Raw genomic sequence first — 22,867 nt, 5'->3', positions numbered from 1 at the left:
GCATGATTTAAGTAAAGTCATCTATCATTAAGTATCCATAATTTTTTCAATTTAAATATATGTAAAATTACACAGGATGCACAATAAGACAAAAGTAACAAAAAAAGACAAAAAACTAAAGTACAATCACTCCAGTAGTGATTTACCACGCTGTTCGTTCTTCGACCTATTAGTGTTCTTATGTAGTATTATAATAGTAATTAGAATGCCTGTGCTAAAACATGTTCATTAAGTAATTATAAGGGCATTATGGAGCATTACAGGAGTTTATAATCATGCATACAGCGCATTATTAAAGTTATAATGTGTTATGACTGCATTTATAAGAACTTAATACAAGCTTTTAAGAAAGTGTAACCACATGTTAATTTAAAAATAATTATTTGTTATTAATTACAACCAATCGGAATAAGAAGTGTACCGATGGTGGTAGATATCCGGGTCTCTGCTGATTCTGTTGTTGAAGCCGATGTACAGATCGTCCCACAGCAGCCCATTCAGAACCACGGTTCTGACCACGCCCACTCTGTTCTGGATCTACACACACACACACACAGACTCTGCTAGGGTCACTAGTTTCTGTGCACACAAACTATTCAAATCAGAAGCCACCGGTCTCTATCATTATTCCTACTCTGAAAAAAATAAATCTGAGCGTTAGTAAATGTAACGTAATTAAATCTGTGTTATTAACAACAAAAAAAAAATATGTTTCTTACCTTTATATGAATATATCTTGTTTTTAATTACTCCACATTTGTTTTAAATACAAGACATTGTGTATTTTTTCCTTAATATAATTTATTTATGTAATCCCAACAAATCTTTTTAGGTACACCTGCACAACAAACTAAAGTCTTGTTATATTTACTAGGGTTTTAGTCACTACCTGTGTCAATGCTCTTTCCACAGTGTTGGTTCATGCAGCTTTCCTATAGGCTCCTAGTACCATATATTTGCATATTGGGTGTGGTCTCTCCCTAACTTACCATCTTTGTGTTGTCTGTTGCCCAAAGCTATCTTATCCTGGGTGTGCAGTAATTATAATATACGTGTTGACTGGCAGATCTCAGTGTTGTAGAGCTGTAAGAGCACATTAACTTTGTTCTGTGTTTCTAGTGATCACAGTATGCTGGCTTTGAGCTACAGAGCTCACACTTTACTGAGTTTACTCCTGTATTGCTCCATTATTATACTGTCAGTATTAGCAGTTAAATAATAATATACTAAATATGTTGAGAATACCCATGGTTAACTTAAAATGATAAGTTATGTGAATATTATTAAAGTTTTATTAACTTGAAAGTGTGTGTTAAAATAAAGATGAATTGTTAGTTTATTTGACTAAACAGATCATTTTTTAAAAAGGACAAATTAAACACTTAAGTTGAGTTAACTCAGCTTTTTAAGGCATCAGTGTACAAGAGAAAATTAAGTTGACAATACTTAAACTTCCCATGTAGTGTCAATGGGTTCTTTTAAGTTGACACTACCTAAAAAAGTATGTTGGCCCTACTTGAGAAAATTAAGTTGTAACTATTTGAAAACGTATGTTAGCACTACTGGAGAAAATTAAGTAGTAAATACAATGACTACTCTTGCTTGATCTACCTAATTATCTGATGCAAAAAGTTGACATGATTTTTTTAGTAGATCAAGCACATTATTTTTTTCAGTGTACTGCACTGTCCACTGTTGCTGGTACGGAGATGTTCAAAAGTCTTTGGTCATTAGTCCGAGATGAATCTCAGTGTTTGGTCATGGGTCCGAGTCGAGTCTTAAGTCTCTTCTGGTTGTAACACGTTCTTGATCGTCTGCTCTTTAGTCTGCATTGAATTTTTTTTTTTACGTTTTTACACTGTAAACCCAGAAGTTGTTTGAACTTTTCTTTCTCTAATCGCGTGTGGGAAGGAGAGAGAGAAAACAGAGAGGGTTCTGATTGGCCTGTTCTCTGCAAAGAGTCTGTGAGAAAGCCAATCAGTTTTTAGTGTGGGCAGGCAGTGTTTTTCCCCCCTCCCGGACGGGATTTATTCAGTGAGTGAGAGGAAGCAGATCATGGCGGAGGCAATATTAATAATTATTGTAATATGATATAAAATGTTTTTGATGTTGTGCAGGGTGGTAACCTCCCTGAAATCAACTTTTGCAACTTGGGATGTCTGAGAAACCCACAAATGCAGTGTCATGAGCAAATGTCTACAATGAGCAGTTTCCAAGAACGTATAGTGATTTCTAGCTTGTAGTGTGAAAAAAAAGTATTTATTTAAATATCTCACGAAAAAAGTAAAATTAACTCAACTTTCAACTAGTTCAGAATTAAAATTGTGAAATTTGAACGTGAACTGTTCACTTTGAGCATGTATGAACTGAACTTGAACTAGTTCAGAAAAGCTGTGAACTGGCACAACACTGATCATAACTATCTCTGTTATTTAGTAATAACAGTCTACTGTGTATATGTAAAAAAAATATATATATATATATATATGTATATGCTTACAAACAGGTCTTTATCTAACGTATCTCCATTCACATCAATCATATCTTTGTACATATATGATAAGGGGGTCCACCATACAGGTGTAAAATAAACATATGTAGCCTTATAAACATGTCTTTATCTAACGCATTTGTGGGGCTTTAAGTTTCAGGGCTGCTTTACTGTAATAATTATTATTTCTTTAAACACTGTTATGTTCACAAGCATTTATTCCTGTTTTATGGGTCTTGTGGCCTCTTTTTTTTAAAGGTATTTGTCCACTGGTGCTTTTCTTCAACCCATGTTGCTGTTCCGGATCTCTTTCTCGCCGCGTGCGGGCGTGACATTTTTTAATTCAAATACACCAGCAGAAGAAGTCAATTATGAGAGAGGGGCTGCGTTCAGCATGAACCGCGGGATGCAGCAGGTCTGAAAGGGATGCAATGCAGCTGTCTATAGGGCGTGGCTATGTTAATTAGATGTTTAGTTTAGAGGGCTCACCATGATGTAGTTTCATAGTAGTTTTATCCACCTGGCTGGGTTTTAGATGGTAGACTTACTACTGGAGTGCAGTTTAATACTGTAAATGAGCATCTGTTAGTAAAGTCCTTTCTTAAAAAAAAATTGCAGCCTATCACTGTATTTTCTTGATAACTGCTTTAATGTAAAATAAATCAAATATGTGTTAATTGTGTGATAGAAAGCTCAGCACTTAAAAGGCTTTTTCATTTATAAAGAAATTAAAATTGATATTTCATCTGTATATTTAAAGGACAAATTTACTTTTTTTTCTTTAGAAGACATGTAATTGGATATGTACATGCTGTACATTGTTTCAATAATTCTATTAAGTAACATAATTACACCGTCATTTAAATTATGTCAACCTTTAGACTTCTAATGTAATTTATCATAAGTTGACTGTAAAATTTTAATTTAATTATAGGACAGTTAATTAATAATTATTCAGTTTTATAAGAAGTGTTTGACACTTTTTTGACAATTAAAATTTGTTGAAAGTGAAAGATTTCATGTAATTATAGGACAAGTTCTTGTAAAATGATAGTAATAGTTATGAATAACAGTAAATACAATAACTTTTTACGGTTTATATCTGTTTTAAATGTGACAGTATTTTTCTGTTTTTTTTTTTTCAGGCATTTATTGGCGGCCCCTGCTGTGGGAAAATTACCCTTTTGTTCGACTTTTTTTTTAACAGTGAGTGTATATGACCTATTCATAGACAACTGCCACACTGCATTGTGCAATATTTTATATTATCTTTATTTTCTCATTTTAACCATTTACATATGGACCTTAGTCTTATAATTGAATATTTATAAAAATATACTCCTTTACGTTATATTTTTGTTCAAAATAAGAAAAAAATTAACGCAATTCCGCATTGATCTAAACTTTGAGGTGCATATCATGTTTACTTTACAGTATACTTGATCTACAGTATATACTACAGTATACTTAACACAGAGACAGTCATCCTGGACCAGTAAAAGGTTTATTTTCTTAATTCATGAGTGGAATTTACTATATTTAGGTTCCTTTGGTCACAAAACTGATCTAGAAGGCAGCCGAAATCTCCTTGCAGGAGATTGCATCCACTCCACACATGGAAGGCTCCTCGCAGCGGGGGAGGCAAAGGCTCGGCTACCGGGACGCCACCATGACAAAATCTGCACACTGTATTATCTAACTGTAACACTAGAGCATTCATAATCAGCAGGTTATTAATGTAGATAATTGATGGTCATCAGCCCTGTAACATATAAAAGGTGAAACATGCTATTTTTTCTCTGCTCTGCTCTTAAACTGCAGCCCAAGCAGTTAGAAATACATTTCCCTACCATCATTGGTGTAGGAACCAATATTAGAAACAGGTGGATTTGTCCCCCCCAAAAATGACATCGTTTCGATCAGCTCAGCTGTACTGTTAATGAGGAGACAGACCGCTGACCGCTGTGTAAAGGGAAACCAATCACGGTGCCGGTTCTGGGAGAAAGTCCTGCCTTTCTGAAGAAACAGTCAATCAGCTCGCTGGTTTTGCGAGGCGAGTCAGTGTGCTGGTGGGGGAGAAGCCTGGTTAAAAAGACTCGTCTCTGAATCAAAGCACACAGATTAAACCCACCGTATGATTAATAAACTGCAGCTGTGTAAGTCAGTTAGCTTAACTTTGGAATAAGCTAGATAGGGTGTCAAGCTTTAAGAAAAAATAAACTATATATGTAACGTTCAGCTTGCCCTGTACCTGATCAGCTAATCACTGTTTCATTTGCAAATTATGTTTATTAATTTAGGAATGCAGGACTTACTGTAACCTATACTGAATGAAAAAACTAGTTAGCTAGAAGCTGGATGTTGTTGGTAGACAGAATTTACTACTATACTGTTACAATTCCTTATCCCCCTATTGAGCATAAATCATTATGTAAATCCAGCAGTGTGTTAGACACATCATAGCACCACTTATTTTATAAAGTGACTTTAAAGCAGAGAAAACAGTGGGAATATGCAGTAGAATATGCAGGAACAGGTCTGAGAAACACTGATCTAACATGATTTCTGTTCATTTGTAGTTCACAGTAACACCACGTCCTGAGTAAATAAAGGGATTCCGGGCAAATCCAAATGTTTATTTTAACATCTGTCAAAAATCTACGTAAAGTTACAGTCTTTTTTCAAAAAAGGACACCATCGAAAAATTGCTTTCAGTAGAAAAAATTAAAAACGCAGATGATAACTGATCAGGGGTGGGTTTCCCGAAAGCTTCGTAACGCTAAGAACTTCGTTAACTCGTACTTAAGATTGATCGTTAATTAAAGAGTGTTTCCCAAACCCGTGCGTAACTAAAGTACTGCGTAAACTCGCTCGCAGATTAACGAGTGCCCTCACCCAGTCGTTATTTTTAGAGAGCTTCTTTAGGGGATCTCTACTTGCAGTTCAGCACCTTAAACACCAGGGACCACCAATGTTGAGGAAGAAAAATTATAATTTCCGTGTTTGAAGCAATTATATTATATTACTATTAATTATATAATCAATTATATTACTATATAATTATTAATATTATTATATTATATTACTGTTAATTATAATCAATTATATTACTATATAAATATTATATTATATTATATTATATTATCTCATCTCACCTCATTGTCAACCGCTTTATCCGTGAAGGGTCGCGGGGGGGGGGGGGGGGGGGGCTGGAGCCTTATATTATATTATATTATATTATATTATATTATATTATATTATATTATTTCCCGTGTCTGCGGGTCCTCCGGTTTTCTCCCACAGTCCAAAGAAATTAGTTCAGGCTAATTAGATGTCGGATAAAAATTGCCCCTTAGGTGTGAGTGTGTGAGTGAATGTGTCTGTGTGTCTGTCTGTGTCTGTCTGCCCTGTGATGGATTGGCATCCTGTCCAGGGTGTATACTGCCTTCAGCCCGATGCCAGCTGACTCCAGCCACCAAGCACCCCAGCCCCCCACCCCCCCCCTCCCCCCGCGACCCCCCCCCCCACCCCCCCCACCCCCCGCGACCCTTAACGGATAAAGCGGTTGACGAGTGAGTAAGTGAGTGGATAAGTTAGATTATATTATATTATATTATATTATAATGCCAACTGTGGCTTGTAGTCTAACTGGGCATATTGGAATTGGCCAATCAAACCCACGAGTAAATTATTAAAATCCAGATTAGCGATGACAGAAGTCTTGACATTAATTACTCTGGGGTGTCAGCTCGCAAATATCAGTCAAAAGTTGGACACGTCTCATTCCATGTTTTTCTTTTTTTTTTTTACATTGTCGATTAATATTAAAACCATGAAAACTAATTGACGCAAATGGAATTAGTAGACAAAAAGGTGCATGGCCTTGACAATCCCCTGACATTAACCCAACTGAGATGGTGATTTAGGATGAGCTGGAGCTTCACAGTATAAAGTACAAAACATATTTCTGTTGGTTTAAAATGTAATATATATATATATATATATATATATATATATATATATATATATATATATATATATATATATATACATATATATATATATATATATATATATATGTATATATATATATATATACACACACACACACACACACAAACACACACAGGAACATACGTATATGTATTATTATATTATTTTTATAATATTAATAATTAGAATAATAATAATAAATTAATATTACTATCAATATTACTATTAATAATATTAGTATACTATCTATTAATATAATATATATCAACGATAATAGTTTTAAAAATGTAAAAAATAAGTTTAATGTTTTAAAATAGATTGGATTTTCGAGTATTTATTTAGTCATATGTATCTTTAGGAGTATAATGTTGTTAATTACAACACATTTCTACGTTTTTATGGTGTAATAGTGAATAAATACTGCATATTGGCAGTGTTGAATCGATATTTGTGGATCGATTGAGTACGCTGTTTTGGGGGAGGAGTCAACAAAGACGTTCTTTAACCTCGTTCGTTAATTTTCGCGTTGCGATGCTCTTTGGGGAACACTCGCAGAACTGGCTCGTTCTTTACTCACGTCATTCGTTAGTTCGTTCGTTATTCGCTAAGATTGATCGTTTTTGGGAAACCCACCCCTGTTTTTGTCATATGCATGTAATTCAGACATTTCACGCATATATTTTTTTTAACAGTGAATGTAATGTGGAGTAACATGTTTAGGTTGTAAAGTCACCTTTACTTGGATCTGACTAATAATAAACAGAATACAGAAAAAATGGGTTCTTTGTAATGAACGTAATTCCACAAATGTTGTTCTAAGACACTATGGGGCAGGCTTTAACTCATATAAGCAAATTTGTACCCCCTTGTCCCCCTCTTGCCTGCTATGATATTATGACTTTATTCTTGAATCTCGCAGTGAACTGTTTGTTTGTTTTTTAAGAGTGGCCCTAAAACACTGCCGTGAATTACACTGCCTCAAAATGTAAATGTTAAACACAGAAAAATACTGTCACATTTAAAACAGATATAAACCGTAAAAAAGTTGAATTTACAATGATCAACAACTATTACTGTCATTTTACAGGAACTTGTCCCAGGTTTACATGAAATCTTTCCTTTTCAACGTATTTTAATTCTTAAAAATGTGTCATACACTCCTTATGGAACGAAATAGTTAGTAATTTTACAGGAACTTACAGGAACCTATAATTACCTGAAATCTTTCACTTTCAACAGATAATTCTTAATAATGTGTATATACATTATATGATATCCATTATCTGAAGATTGCCATCATAAAAATAACAGTGTATTTTGATATTTGAGAGAGTTATTCAAACAATGTGCAGCATAAAAATGTCAAAATACACATATTTTGAAGTAAATGAAAGTAATTATACTATTTTTGTCAATAAGGGTCTGTTTTTTTTAAATTTACAGATAAATATTTTTTTTTCAACAAAAAGAAGCTCATTTATTTGCTGTTTTTCACTCACAAGCTTTATGAGCCATATACCTAATGTGAATTTTAATCATCATACACTGTGGCTATCATCAATAATAAGTGCCAATAGACCACATTACCTGCAAAAGCTCATGTTTAACAGATTTACTACTCACTTACAGCACTGAAATGCTTAGAAAGTGAAACCATTTACATAACCACACTTTGAAACCCAGCCAGGTGGATAAAAGTGCTATGAAACTACATCATGGTGAGCCCTCTAAACTGAATGTCTAATTAACATTGCCACGCCCCACAGACAGCTGCATTACATCCCATTAATTTCAATGGAGAGAAAGCCCCGCTCTCTGGCCACGCTGTATTCAGCCAATCAGGGAACAGCTGGCTGTGACGCCACACACAGGCGAGCCTCACCGGGGCGTAGCAGCAAATTCTGGGCCCTGTACACTCTCAATGTTAGTGGGCTCCTATCCATGACAGTACACAAGGAATGTGAGAAAAACAGAAAAAAGAAAAAAATAAATAGGATTTTTCATGGGCCCTGGGTAGCCAGGTCCACTTCACCCCCCCCCCCCCCCCACTACCACGCCCATGAGCCTCACACACACAGAGCCCCCTTTTAACCACAGAAAAGATGCTGACAATGTCGGAATATGGATTTATAGAGCTATAGATTACAGCGAGGTTGATTACAATTTAAAAAATATTAAACTTATATTTAACTTCTTCTATTGGTTTATTTAAGATAAAAAAATGTCACAGACACACCAACACGTGGCAAGCTGAGAGATCCGGCACAGCAACATTTATCAAAGAGGCCACAACACCCGTAAAAACACGAACACTCCTGCGCTGCCACAATACACTGCAGCCAAAACTGCAGTATAAATGGGAATAAGTTTGTGGGGCCAGCGTGGGCACAGTTCTGGGTGCAAGGTCAGGGAGCCTAGGAGAAGGCCTGGGAGCACTGAGCCTGGTGCTAAACACTCTCCTGGGAGCGGGAACAGGAGCTGCTGGAGCTGCAGTGGGGCCTGAAATTGCAGGTGCTGCAGTGTATGCAGGTTCCGCGGCTGCGGGAGCAGCGTTTGCAGGTTCAGAGGTGGCAGGAGTCGTGGAGTGCGTCACGGAGCGCGGCGTTTTAGCTGAGGGAATTGTGGGAATTAGCTGTGCGGCCGAGAGCCGGGTAGAGTACAGTTTATTCTACGAATTATAAAATAAACCAAGAAAGAGGGACATAAACCCAAACGAGATATACTGAAAAGTAAACAAACTGAAAGGCTAACAAGAGGAAACAAAACTAGAAACAAAACTAGGCTGAATAAACAAAAACATGGTACTAGAAATAAATGACAAATAAACCTGAAACAAACAAAGAGAAACAGGGAGCAAAACACTAGGGCTATAAACTTGAAGAAACGCAGGGGTAGACAGCTAACACATGAAGGTGCAAAGACCCACAAACACGGACTGAACACCAGGGGCAACATGTACTAAGACTTGCGTGGACTTCCTACTAAAATGTTCCGTACGCTCAGACCTGAAATGTTCTGTACTCACAAAAAAATCCAGATTTATCAAACCGTGCATAGACAGAATCCCACACACTTTCTCTTAGTACATCACAATCAACCTGAAATCAAGCGCAAATGCACGAAAACATCACACCTGCCACGTCTCCTCCCTCAATTACGCAGAGCATTATGTTATAATGATAATAATAATTATTATTATTAATATTATATACGCGTAGCGTAATAACTAATAATTACCCAGGTTTTAAATGTATTATTCTAAGAAGGATAGTAAATGCACTCACTTAAATGCTTTAAATAAGTTGCTTACCAAGAAGCCACCTGTCACGCACTCAACTTGTTTTCTTATCCTCTTATGCTCTTGGAAATCTGAAACGGCTTATAAGCCAGTCATCATCATGAGCCAAAAAAACATAATGGTCACAGAAAATACGCTCTCTATGAATCTGGCCATGAGCAATATTTTCCAATAATGCCAACGCTGCCATCTTCAACAACTCCAGCACAAACTTTTATGCATGTTTATATAATCTAGGCTAAGTGGAAACACGTTAAACGATTATTTCTGTAAGCCAATGAAATTATCTGATTAATTTACTTTATTTTACCCAATAATGCTTACTACAATGTGTGCATAAAGGAAATCTTATTAGTTGTAATTTCAATGCATCACCTCGCCAAATGACAAAAACAATACAATACATGTTTTACAAGTTACAAGTTCCAAAAAAGGCGTACGCCTTGAGGGAACACACTTTCTCACGTTCAAGTCAAATTAGTACATCTGACAGTGAGCGTGAAATGGCGTACACAATGTTTTTGTGTTTACGCACCTTTAGTACATGAGGCCCCAGGGCTATATAAACACACATGAAACACAGAACACCTGGAAACACAGGTAACGAGAGGGCGGAGTTACAAATAGACACAAGGAGGTACACAAGGGCTGCGTCCAGAAACTTTTGCTACTCCTCCTCTCCTACTCCTCCTTTCCTACTCCTCCTCTCCTACCCCGGAAGAAGGTGGAGGAATCGAGAAGAGGAGAGGAGGAGAAGGAATGGAGGGAAGGAGCTGTAATTGGGGAAATGGGACAGCTGATCCCTTTTAGATAGGATGTTGACTACCGATGAACTGAGCCATTACATTACATTACATTACATTACATTTGGCAGACGCTTTTGTCCAAAGCGACTTACAATATTGAAGTGCAAATAATAGAAGAGGTTAAGTACAAAAATAATAGAAGTTAAAAATAAAGCATCTATAGATAGGGCCTTAAGGAGGTCAGAGGGAAATAATGGGATAGAGGAGTAGAGAAGAGGAAGAAGGAGATGAGGTTAGAAGTAGTTAGTGTGTTAGAGGTGTTAGGAGAGTAAGTGCTCTTTGAAGAGCTCTGTCTTCAGGAGTTTCTTAAAGATAGCGAGAGATTCTCCTGATCTGGTAGTGGAAGGTAGTTTGTTCCACCATTGGGGAACTCTGTATTAGAACAGTCTGGATTGCTATGTGTGAATGTTTGGCAAAGCGAGGCGACGTTCATTGGAGGAGCGCAGCGGCCGGGAGGTAGCGTAAGCCTTCAGGAGTGAGTGCAGGTAGGAAGGAGCCTGTACTGTCATCACCTTGTAGGCGATTGTAAGCACTTTGAATTTGAGCCAATTTGAGCCAATCACAACGCTCACTTTCAGCACATGCCGGATACTCCCAGCCAATCACAGCTTCTGGATAGAGCTCCGCATACAAAAATAAAAACGAGAAATCAATAAACAGAATTCCACATTTCAGAGATCAAGCTTCAAAGAGAGTGTACGGTATTCGGACAGGCAGCAAGATGGCGTCACGAAATCAGTTTCCGGGTCACGGAGGAGAGGAGGAGGATCGGTAGGAAAAAGGAGACACTTTTGGGGTTTCTGGACGCAGCCAAGGAGGTACAGACCTCACTCCAACTCCCATAATTCACCTGCACTCACTATCAGACCTCACTCACACTCCCTTAATTCAGCCGCACCCACTATCAAACCTCACTCCAACTCCCATAATTCACCTGCTCCCACTATCAGACCTCACTCCAACTCCCATAATTCACCTTCTCCCACTATCAGACCTCACTCCAACTCCCATAATACACCTGCACCCATTATCAGACCTCACTCCAACTGCCATAATTCACCTGCACTAATTATCAGACCTCACTCCAACTCCCATAATTCACCTGCTCCCACTATCAGACTTCACTCCAACACCCATAATTCGCCTGCACCCACTATCAGACCTCACTCCAACTTCCATAATTCACCTGCACTCACTATCAGACCTCACTCCAACTCCCATAATTTACCTGCTCCCACTATCAGACCTTACTCCAACTCCCATAATTCACCTGCACCCACTATCAGACCTCACTCCGACTCCCATAATTTACCTACACCCACTATCAGACCTCACTCCAACTCCCAAAATTCACCTGCTCCCAACATCAGACCTCACTCCAACTCCCATAATTCACCTGCTCCCACTATCAGACCTCACTCCAACTCCCATAATTCACCTGCACTAATTATCAGACCTCACTCCAACTCCCATAATTCACCTGCTCCCACTATCAGACCTCACTCCAACTCCCATAATTCACCTGCACTAATTATCAGACCTCACTCCAACTTCCATAATTCACCTGCACCCACTATCAGACCTCACTCCAACTCCCATAATTCACCTGCTCCCACTATCAGACCTTACTCCAACTCCCATAATTCACCTGCACCCACTATCAGACCTCACTACAACTCCCATAATTTACCTACACCCACTATCAGACCTCACTCCAACTCCCATAATTCACCTGCTCCCACTATCAGACCTCACTCCAACTCCCATAATTCACCTGCTCCCACTATCAGACCTCACTCCAACTCCCATAATTCATCTGCACCCACTATCAGCTCTCACTCCAACTCCCATAATTCAACTGCACCCACTATCAGACCTCACTCCAACTTCCATAATTAAACTGCACCCACTATCAGACCTCACTCCAACTCCCATAATTCAACTGCACTCATTATCAGACCTCACTCCAACTCCCATAATTCAACTGCACCCACTATCAGACCTCACTCCAACTTCCATAATTAAACTGCACCCACTATCAGACCTCACTTCAACTCCCATAATTCACCTGCTCCCACTATCAGCTCTCACTCCAACTCCCATCATTCAACTGCACCCACTATCAGACCTCACTCCAACTTCCATAATTAAACTGCACCCACTATCAGACCTCACTTCAACTCCCATAATTCACCTGCTCCCACTATCAGCTCTCACTCCAACTCCCATAATTCAACTGCACCCACTATCAGACCTCACTCCAACTCCCATAATTCAACTGCACCCACTATCAGACCTCACTCCAACTTCCATAATTCAACTGCACCCACTATCAGACCTCACTCCAACTCCCATAATTCAACTGCACTCATTATCAGACCTCACTCCAACTCCCATAATTCACCCGCACCCACTGTCAGACCTCACTCTAACTCCTATAATTCACCTGTATACCTGGATCATAAGCACACTGGCCAGTGTACAATAAAGCTTACTTACAAGATAACACCTCACTACTACAGGTAACACCTCACTACTACAGGTATGGGTGTTACTATGTTTTATAGGACAATCAGATCAGCTGAGCTGTGGGTGAGATGGTAATGCTGGTGGAATAAATGCTGCAGTTCACTGTAATATTAATTATATTGTTTTGGAACCTGAACTACCAGGTTCTGTCTCTAGCCGGAACTCAGTGTTCATTTAAATGGGCCAAAGACGTTATTAATAGGTAAGGAGCCCCTGGCTGAAATATAACTGGTTGAAATGGTAACTAGAGCTTCAGTTTAGAGTATTTTGGTTAGATAGGAGGCTGGTCTCATATGAGTGGGTATAACTGTATGATAGCAGATGACAACTGTATGATTCACAGATGGCCGCTGAGTTAACTGACTTTCCTTGTAAGGACTTTGGTTTCAGTCAGGTTTGTGGACGGTGGAGTGGGTGGATATAGTGTTTCAGGTTAAGCTTGTGTCTATGCTACCTCCTGGCTCTCTCCCTTTCGTTATGCTGTTATATTCAGTCTTATTTGGTGCTGGATGAAGTGAGAAGTTGGTGTTTACCTCTAGGTAGGAGTGCTCTCTCTGAGGGCGGGTGGAGGGAAAGGACAGGTCCAGGAAGTCCACCAGGTAATCATACCCATCGTCTAGCGGCTGGAAATCATCATCCGTCTCTATCATCTAATCCACACAGAGCAGAGTGACATTTCAATCCTGCAGAGATCACTCTTACTCCGATTAGTTAGCACTAACATCTAAACACTGTGAATGAGTCCTAGTTGTGTTCAGACCTGTGCATTCTAACCCATTCAATTTCTGAACAGTGTGTTCCTAAACAGGTTCTGACCCTTGTGTTCTAAAACAGGTTCTGACCCATATGTTCTAACCCGGGTTCTGACCTGTGTGTTTTAAACCAGGTTAGGACCAGTGTGTTCGGTGTCCCTGCGTGTTTGGAAAAGTAGAGCTGAAGGTGTTTCTTACCCGGATCACCAGATTGTAGTTCTGGAACCCGGCCCAGCTGTAGTAGAACGGGATCCAGCGTCGGTCCGTAAACACGTCAGATAAGACAGAGGTGTTCAGCTTATCCACATACAGATCAAACTCCCACTGCTCCTTATATACCGGAACACCATCTGGATCACTGACTGCTTCCCTACACACACACACACACATTAAACCTAACATTCACACATACAATAACACACATCAACGCACAATTATACTAATATTCACACATACAGTTGAAACCAGAAGTTTACACACACAATATAAAAAGACACATATGTTTTTCTCATTGTCTGACATGAAATTAGAATAAACCTTTCCTAATGTTTTAGGCATTTTTATTACTTTCTAAGTCAGACGTTTACATGTGTCACCTATGACCCTGGTGTTGCTCCTCCTCGCCTCATGAGGTCGCTCTCACCTTAGTACTAGCACTTTACTCACCTGTTGCCTGTTAGTAATCGGTATCTGTAAATATACACACCAGTCTGAACTTTCTGTGCGACGTCTTTTTATTGGCAATATCTCCTAAAAAACACTGATCGGCCCAGGAGGTGTAAAAAAGGAGGTCAATTTTGGCAGTGCATCTGTGATTCTTTTGCTCTCTGCCCGTTTCTTTCGTTTAGCAGAACCACTTTCATAACTCCGCTTCATTTTCACTGTGACAGCTGTCACTCTAGTCGCGTACAGTTCCCGCTGTTTTGGTTTGAAGTCACGTTGTGTGGCACATTGCTACGTCATCATATTATGGACTAGTTCAATGCAAGTAACGGAGGTGGGTATGTGTGTTTGGACAGTTAGTATTTAGACATTAATTCGGTATTCTACTGATATTTCTGTTGTTTTTTTTATATAAATATGTTTTTTCTTTACTTTACATAAGTAACAAATTATAATTGTTTTGGTGTATTTACTGTAGCTGGAATGGTCAGATTTGGGGGCCCCTATGCAGGACAGATTTGGTCGAGGCCCTAGGCAAATGCCTAATTAAAGAACCGCCTCTGCCTATACTGTATCCACATGGGCTGAAAGGCCACTCTGCCAGGAAGAAGCCATTACTCCAAAAGAAACTGTTACGTGCAAGTCTAGCCCTAGGGTGCTGGATATGTTCTGTGTGCTCTCCCTCTCTGTGTGTGTGTTTTTTCATGTTTCTCTGCAGGTTGCAGTCCACCTGACCTTCATGGGAGGAGCCATGGGCTATAAAAACCTGCAGTCACCACCAAGATGGTGGCTAGAGCTCACACAGGAAGTGGGGCCTACTGTGTGTGCTTCTAGTTCCCCTGCTACCTTCACTACCACCTTCATTACTACTATCACTGCCATATGCTTTATTTTGAGTGTTTGCTTTTGTAGTCATTCCTTAGGGAATATCTTTCAGTCCTGTTTGTGCCATACAAACTTATACCAATTTGAGGAGTCCAACAGGTAAGGTTAAGGCGCCTTATACATTTCCATCATGTAGCTGTCTTTGTGTATAGATACATTAGGTTAGCAGGCGGGTGCTTCTTTTGTACTTATGTTGTTAGTTTAAGTAGTAGATTTTATTTTGTTCTTTTGTTTAGGATAAATAGTTTAGATTAAGTTTATGTTTTGTTTCTTTCTTTCCTTTGGCACCGTTACCATTGGCTCCTCTTAGGCCTTAAGACTCTTAGGCCTTGGTATTGTTTTAAGTTGATGTTTGGCAGTTTTAAAATAAATCACTGATTGTGAAACATCTAATTCTGGTCTGGTCTCCTCACTTCCCTTCTGTTCCCTTTGTTGCAACCATTTTTAACAACGAGCCAACTTGGGTTGTAACAGAAACATAAAAAGCCAGATTAACGTTTGCAAATGCACACAGGAACAAAGACCTGGAAACTAAAATTTAACTATTTAGCCGTAATGACCATCATAATTTTTGGAGAAAAAAGGGAGAAGCTTGCAAGCCTGAGAACCATTCCAACTGTGAAACACGGGGGGTGGTGGCAGCATCATGTTGTGGTGTTGTTTTGCTGCAGGAGGGACTGGTGCTCTTCACAAAAAAGATGGGATCATGAGGAAAGAACACTATTTGGCAATACTGAAGCAACATCTCAAGACATTAGCCAGGAAGTAAAAGCTTGGCCAAAAATGGATCTTCCAAATGTACAATGACCCTGAAGCATACTGCCAAACTGGTTACAAAATGGTGTAATAAGTAATAAGTAATAAGTCAATGTTTTTTATTTTCTTCGCGAAAAACCTCGCGAGATAAACAGGGAAAATGGGCTATTTCTAAAGATCGATTGGGGTTTATATGAATCAATATTGGATCATTTAAATGAAGATCAATTTAAATCGATAAATCAATTTTTTAAACACACCCCTAATACCATTCATAGATGGTATAGGAGACTGTTTCAAATATATTTATTTGAAACTGACTCATCTGACAATGCACAATATTGTCAAGGACAATGATATGTTTTACACAATCCTAATAGCCCTTAAAGGGACCCAGAATCAAACTTGAATGGGAATTGGTTGGGTTTGTCTATATTGTGTTTAGACACAGTAATGCTGTGTCCAGTAGCCAGAGGTACATCCTCTATGGGACAGTGGGCAAAACCCATTAACCTTTCCACCCTTCTGTCTGAGATGCCCTTTAGCAGAAGGCATATAAAGTTTCCAGGGGAGAGCTGCTCCCAGTTTGTGTGGGAGATGAAGGTGCCACAGCTTCTGGTTGGCAGATTTTTTGGACACAAGTATGTATCTGGATAACTGTATAGCTCAACCACTGGCTGTATAGTACCATTAGTGGTTGAGCTATACAGTTATCCAGATGCCTACTTGAGTATCTGGAGAAAAACAAAAAATTCAAGGCAAATTTATGCACTAGATTTTTGAGTTTCTTTTTGAAGAAAATGACCACCAGTTGAGACAACTAGAAATCTGCAGTTCAAATAATTAGTTTTCCATATGTATAAAAACTTCAAATATTAAAACTCACAAACTTAAAAATCCACTTCTATAAAATGAAACTAAAATGTTTTACATTTATTAATTTAAGTTAGCAACTGAGAACTAGGAATTAATGCCTATTACATGTCTTACTTGTGGTCAGTCATATAAGCTTGCAGAAATTCAGCATATGGTCACATATGCCAGGCAGTTCACTATTATATAACTCGTATAGAAATCACAAAAGAACACAGCCTGTACAGAAAGATTACACCCTGATGATGAGTGACAGGTGACAGGACATGCCCCATGTGCAAACAGATGTTACCAGGAGCCGATGGGAAGGATGTACGTTTTTTTTCTCAAAATGACTGTAGTGCACATAAAACCAACTGCGGGACCAGCATTAGGTGGAAACCCCTGCAGAATTGTTCAGTAGACCCCGTTCAACTAAAAAGTAAAAATGAGCATGTGTGAAGTAGTTGGCCTGGCCTCAGCTACAATTTGTAAATTTTGCCACACACACAATCAAAAGCATTCTTATGCTGTTACTGTCTGACACTTATTTACTTTAGTAAGATTTATGTGCAGGCTGATAATTAGACACTGGAGTGAGAGATGCTGTCATTCAGTCTGTGTGTTTATTTTAAAGGAGAGATGCTAGACTAGTACTGTCTGTATGTGTATCAGCTAATTAATGTTACAGAATAAAAGAAGATGTGGCCAGCCAGTCATACATGGAAATTAGGTTGCTCTTCCAAAAGTAAACAGCAGGTTCAGGTTAGAGAATAATGTTGAAAATGTATATGATGGAATTTTATTGTCCAGATTGAGCAGATGCCTTAAAAAATACAGTAGTGTTTTTGAGTTTTGAGTAGCTTCCTGCACATCTGTGCCCTGTGCATAATAGTTTGTGTGTCAAAATCGTCCCTGGTTAATCTCCAGTATGAATCTCTAATGATGTTAATATCCAGTATGAAAATGTGCTAAGTGGTGGGCTGACCTGTGGTTGGTCAGGGCCTTGGCGAGGTCCAGTGTGGATCCGGGTCGGGGGGTCCAGGTTAGTATATTGGGACATTTTTTCTGGATCAGAGCATTGAGTTCCACTGGGCTGTTCTTCAGGTTGATGTTTTTAATGTACCTGCCAATTATATGTTTATACAGTAATTATTTGACAGACCATGTCAATGTCACAGAAAAGACAGTCAAAACTGTCACAACACTGTCCTTCAAAAGATTAAAATATTCAGGTACATGCATGTGAAATGGTTCACTCAATTCCAGTTCAGTTATGCGCTGCATTCCAGAAGATACAAAATGACTTTTCTGAATTTGATTTATTTTAATTCTGCAGAAGATACAGCTATGTGCACATATGATATGTTCTTTTCTAAAGCCACTGCTGTTTTGTACAGGTCATATTTACTGTACACTTGCATTGATCACGCATAACATGCCATAACCTGTTTGGTCCTACACTGAAAAAAATAATGTGCTTGATCTACTAAAAAAAATCATGTCAACTTTTTTCATCAGATAATTAGGTAGATCGAGCAAGAGTAGTCATTGTATTTACTACTTAATTTTCTCAAGTAGGGCTAACATTCTTTTTCAGGAAGTGTCAACTTAAATTTCCAATGCAGTGTCAATGGACTCGTTTTAGTATTGTCAACTTAATTTTCTCTTGTACACTGCTGCCTTAAAAATCTGAGTTAACTCAACTTAAGCGTTTAATTTGACCTTTTTAAAAAATGATCTTTTTAGTCAAATAAACTAACAATTAATCTTTATTCTAACACACACTTTCAAGTTAATAAAACTTTAATAATATTCACATAACTTACAATTTTAAGTTAACCATGAGTATTCTCAACATATTTAGTATATTATTATTTAACTGCCATTACTGACAGTATAATAATGGGGAAGTAGTTAACTCGGTAAAGCGTGAGCTCTGTAGCTTAAAGCCAGCATACTGTGATCACTAGAAACACAGAATAAAGTTAATGTGCTCTTACAGCTCTACAACACTGAGACCTGCCAATCAACATGTATATTATAATTACTGCACACCCAGGATAAGGTAGCTTTGGGCAACAGACAACACAAAGATGGTAAGTTAGGGAGAGGCTACACCCAATATGCAAATATATGGTACCAGGAGCCTATAGGAAAGCTGCATGAACCAACACTGTAGAAAGAGCATTGACACAGGTAGTGACTAAAACCCTAGTAAATATAACAAGACTTTAGTTTGTTGTGCAGGTGTACCTAAAAAGATTTGTTGGGATTACATAAATAAATTATATTAAGGAAAAAATACACAATGTCTTGTATTTTAAACAAATGTGCAGTAATTAAAAACAAGATATATTCATGTAAAGGTAAGAAACATATTTTTTGTTGTTAATAACACAGATTTAATTACGTTACATTTACTAACGCTCAGATTATTTTTTTTCAGTTTAGATCTGTTACCCATTTTTAGCTCCACTGAGCATATAGTAGTCCAAAACATTAGGTTATGAATATAACCCCTGTTCCCTGAAGGAGAGGAACGAGGTACAACACATAATGTATGGGATATCACGCCCTTGCGTGTCTGGCTGAAGACACCTTTAATCACGCCTAAAAAATGGAGGATGAGAGAAAGAATTAAGCTCAAAGGCTAGTGAACTATAAGACATAGGCAGCACCTTTGGCACATACGCTGCATTAGGGTGTAATGTAACCTTGATGTCCCCTGGTGCAAACTAGGTACATGAGGGGTGCACTGACAAAGCATGAAGATCACCCACACGCTTAGCAGGGGCTAAAGCAAGCAGCAGAGCCGTCTTATACGAAACGTATTTCATGTCCACAGGCTTAAATGGAGGCCCAGACAGGGCTTCGAGCACAATAGTGAGGTCCCAGGGAAGAAAGGCTGGCCTAGATACAGGCTTTAGATGTTGCACTCCCTTTAAGAAACGTATAGCTAGGGGGTGTGCCCCAGGCGACAATCCCCCAAAACCAATATGACAGGCTGATATAGCCGCCAAATAGACTTTTATTGTCGAGAATGAGAGCCCACGCTAAAGTAACTCCTGAAGGAATGTCAAAACATCCACAATGGAACACTGGAAGGGAATCAAATTTCTTCCCTGACACCAGTGCTCAAATGCACACCATTTATAAGCATACAAACCTCTTGTAGAGGAGGCCCTTGCACACTGAATGGTAGCCACAACATTAGCGGGCAAACCGCTGGCCATCAAGGCAGACTTTTCAGCGGGTAGGCATGGGGGTGAACAATTTCCCCTCCTGCCTGAGACAGGAGATTCGAGTGAAGTGGGAGAGCCCATGGATCTCCTGCAAGGAGACTGATTATTTCTGCATACCATGGTTTTGATGGCCAGCAGGGAGCTACAAGTATCAGAGAGAGGTTCCCCTGGTGCACCCTCTCCAGTGTTGGCATGATCAGCTCCACCGGGGGGAATGCATAAAGCAGAGTGTTGGGCCAGAGGTGTGCCAGTGCATCCACTCCCAGGGGAGCACCCTGGTCTGCTAGAGAGAAAAACAGAGGACAATGCGTGTTTTCTCTGGATGCGAAGAGATCTACGTTGGCCCTGCCAAACCGATCCCAGATCTGTTCCACCACCAGGGGACTGAGTCTCCATTGTCGAGCTGGAGGACCTCCCCTGGAGAGGAGATCCGCCCCCAAGTTCAGGCGGCCTGGCACATGTGTCGCCCTGAGTGAAAGTAGGTGAAAACTGCTCCACATTAGAAGGGAGTGGGACAGATTCAGAAGCGGGAGTGACCACGTGCCCCCCTGCCTGTTTATGTAAGACATCACGGTGGTGTTGTCTGTTCTGACTAAAACATGCTTCCCCCTCAATTCTGAGAGGAAGCGCTTTAGGGACAAATGGACCGCGAGCAACTCCAGACAGTTTATATGGAGGGAGCGCTGCGCTGAAGACCACGCCCCCTTCACAGCTGCTCCGCACCCCAGCCCATCAGGGACGCATCTGTTGACACCACCACGCGGGGCTCTCTCCAAGGAGATAGTGCTTTCATACAACCCTGAGTCACAACTATCTTTTTCTGGAGATGGTGTGAGGCATTCAGGCGGGGTGACAATAGCCAATGCTGAAACGCATGCATTAGAAGTAAACCCAGCGGAACTACCGCTATCATTGACGCCATTTGACCCAACAGCTGGAGAAATTGGCGAAAACGTAGACTGCGCGCCAGCTGAAACTGCGCAAGGCAGTCGCGGAACGCACATATTCTGCGCTCTGACAGACGCGCTCGGCTGGTGAGAGAGCATATTTCCAACCCCAGAAAAGACAGCTTCTGGCTGGGAATAAGAGAGCTCTTTTTTAAATTGACCGAGAAGCCCAGCCGCTAAATATGGGATAACACAGCCCCCGTGTGCGCTAAAGCTTCGTCCCTCGACCGTCCAATTAGAGCCAGGTCGTCTAGATAAGAAAGCACTCGCACTCCTCGCATCCGCAGAGGAGCGAGAGCTGCTTCCACACACTTCGTAAAAGTGCGCGGGGCCAGAGAAAGCCCGAACGGGAGAACGAGCCACTCGTAAGCCACGCCCTCGAAGGCGAATCTGAGATAACGTCTGTGATCTGGAAGGACTGCAATGTGAAAATATGCATCCGTGAGATCTATAGATGTGAACCAATCCCCCGGGCCGACCGCGCGAAGGAACTGGCGAAGTGTTAGCATTTTGAATTTGAAAACTCTTAAATGCTTGTTTAATGTTCTTAAATCCATAATTGGACGTAACCCCCTGCCCCTCTTCGGCACCACAAAATAATGGCTGTACCAGCCTCTTTGTGCATCGGCCTGAGGAACTACACGGACTTGCGTGTACACCACGCTGGAAAAGCGGGGGGGCGCTTTCGAAACTGCAAGCGGTAACCCATGGCAACAGTCCGCTCTACCCAGGGCGAGACTGCGCATGCGCGCCAGTTTGCTGCACGTGCAGCGAGCCGGCTGTGATGATATGCTATTCGTGGAGGGGCGGAGCTGAAATTGGGAGTGCAACACATTTTTTTTTTGGGCTGGACATATTTATTTTGCCCTGAGTTACAGGATGCAACTTTATTATTAGGGCTGTTTGGGCTGCTGCTGCTTGGGGCGGGGGATTCCCCGCAGTAACCGTAGCAGCGGGCCTCTTCATCGGAGGAAGCGGCGCTGCAGGCTTGCGGGCAGTCAACTGCGGCTTCTGCTTCATCTCCCGTCTTGGCAGAATAGATCACAAAGCCTCCGTCTGTTTTTTCCTCAGCTCGAACTTGGCTTGAATGGCTTTGAGTGACTGGCCAAACAGACCTGCCGAGGAGATCGGCTCGTCCAATTAAGTCGCCTGGTCTCTGTCTGGCATGTCAGACAGCGTTAGCCACAAGTGGTGCTGTGCCACAACAGTTGACTCCATTCCTCTGCCCAGCGAAAGAGCCGCGCAGCGAGACATACGCAGGATGTAATCTAAGGCAATTCTAACCTCATTTAGCAGAGCTGTTAGCGGGCTGTCCGCGGGTAGCTGGTCTCCGAATTCGGCTAGACACATCGCCTGGTAAGTCTGGAGGAGAGTGACTGAACTCATCGCTCTGGCCGTGCCTGCCTGCGCGCGATAAACCTTGTCCAGCTAGGAGAAGGAGAACCGGCAGTGCTTGGAGGGAAGCACGGCTGGTCCCGCAACTCCCTGATTATGAGATGGAGCCAGGTACGCTGCCAGCGAAGGCTCCATCGGAGGGGGGTTTAGCAGCCCCGCCTCCCCTGACCCTTCCAGCTCGAGAAACTGCGCATAACCAAGCACCGTTGTTGCGGGTTGACAGCGGTTTAGCCCATGACGACGTCAGCTCTGTCA

The 22,867-nt window shown here is 40.4% G+C and overlaps 1 protein-coding gene across 1 annotated transcript in view; it reads right to left on the bottom strand.

The window, feature by feature from the left end:
• The window catches only part of cmah (cytidine monophospho-N-acetylneuraminic acid hydroxylase), a 49,331-nt gene that overhangs the window by 1,715 nt on the left and 24,749 nt on the right, over window positions 1-22,867 (bottom strand). The window contains exons 10-13 of the mRNA XM_049474103.1: window positions 18,014-18,151; window positions 14,068-14,239; window positions 13,651-13,767; window positions 422-537 (exon numbers count right to left, since the gene is read on the bottom strand). Of these exons, the coding sequence (XP_049330060.1) occupies window positions 422-537; window positions 13,651-13,767; window positions 14,068-14,239; window positions 18,014-18,151 (543 nt within the window). The remainder of the gene's footprint in view (window positions 1-421; window positions 538-13,650; window positions 13,768-14,067; window positions 14,240-18,013; window positions 18,152-22,867) is intronic.

This window comes from Astyanax mexicanus, chromosome 2 (genome assembly GCF_023375975.1).
Source record: "Astyanax mexicanus isolate ESR-SI-001 chromosome 2, AstMex3_surface, whole genome shotgun sequence".
Taxonomy (NCBI): domain Eukaryota; kingdom Metazoa; phylum Chordata; class Actinopteri; order Characiformes; family Acestrorhamphidae; genus Astyanax; species Astyanax mexicanus.
The sequence above is the reverse complement of the archived record's forward strand: the minus strand, read 5'-3'. Positions and strand labels throughout refer to the sequence as shown.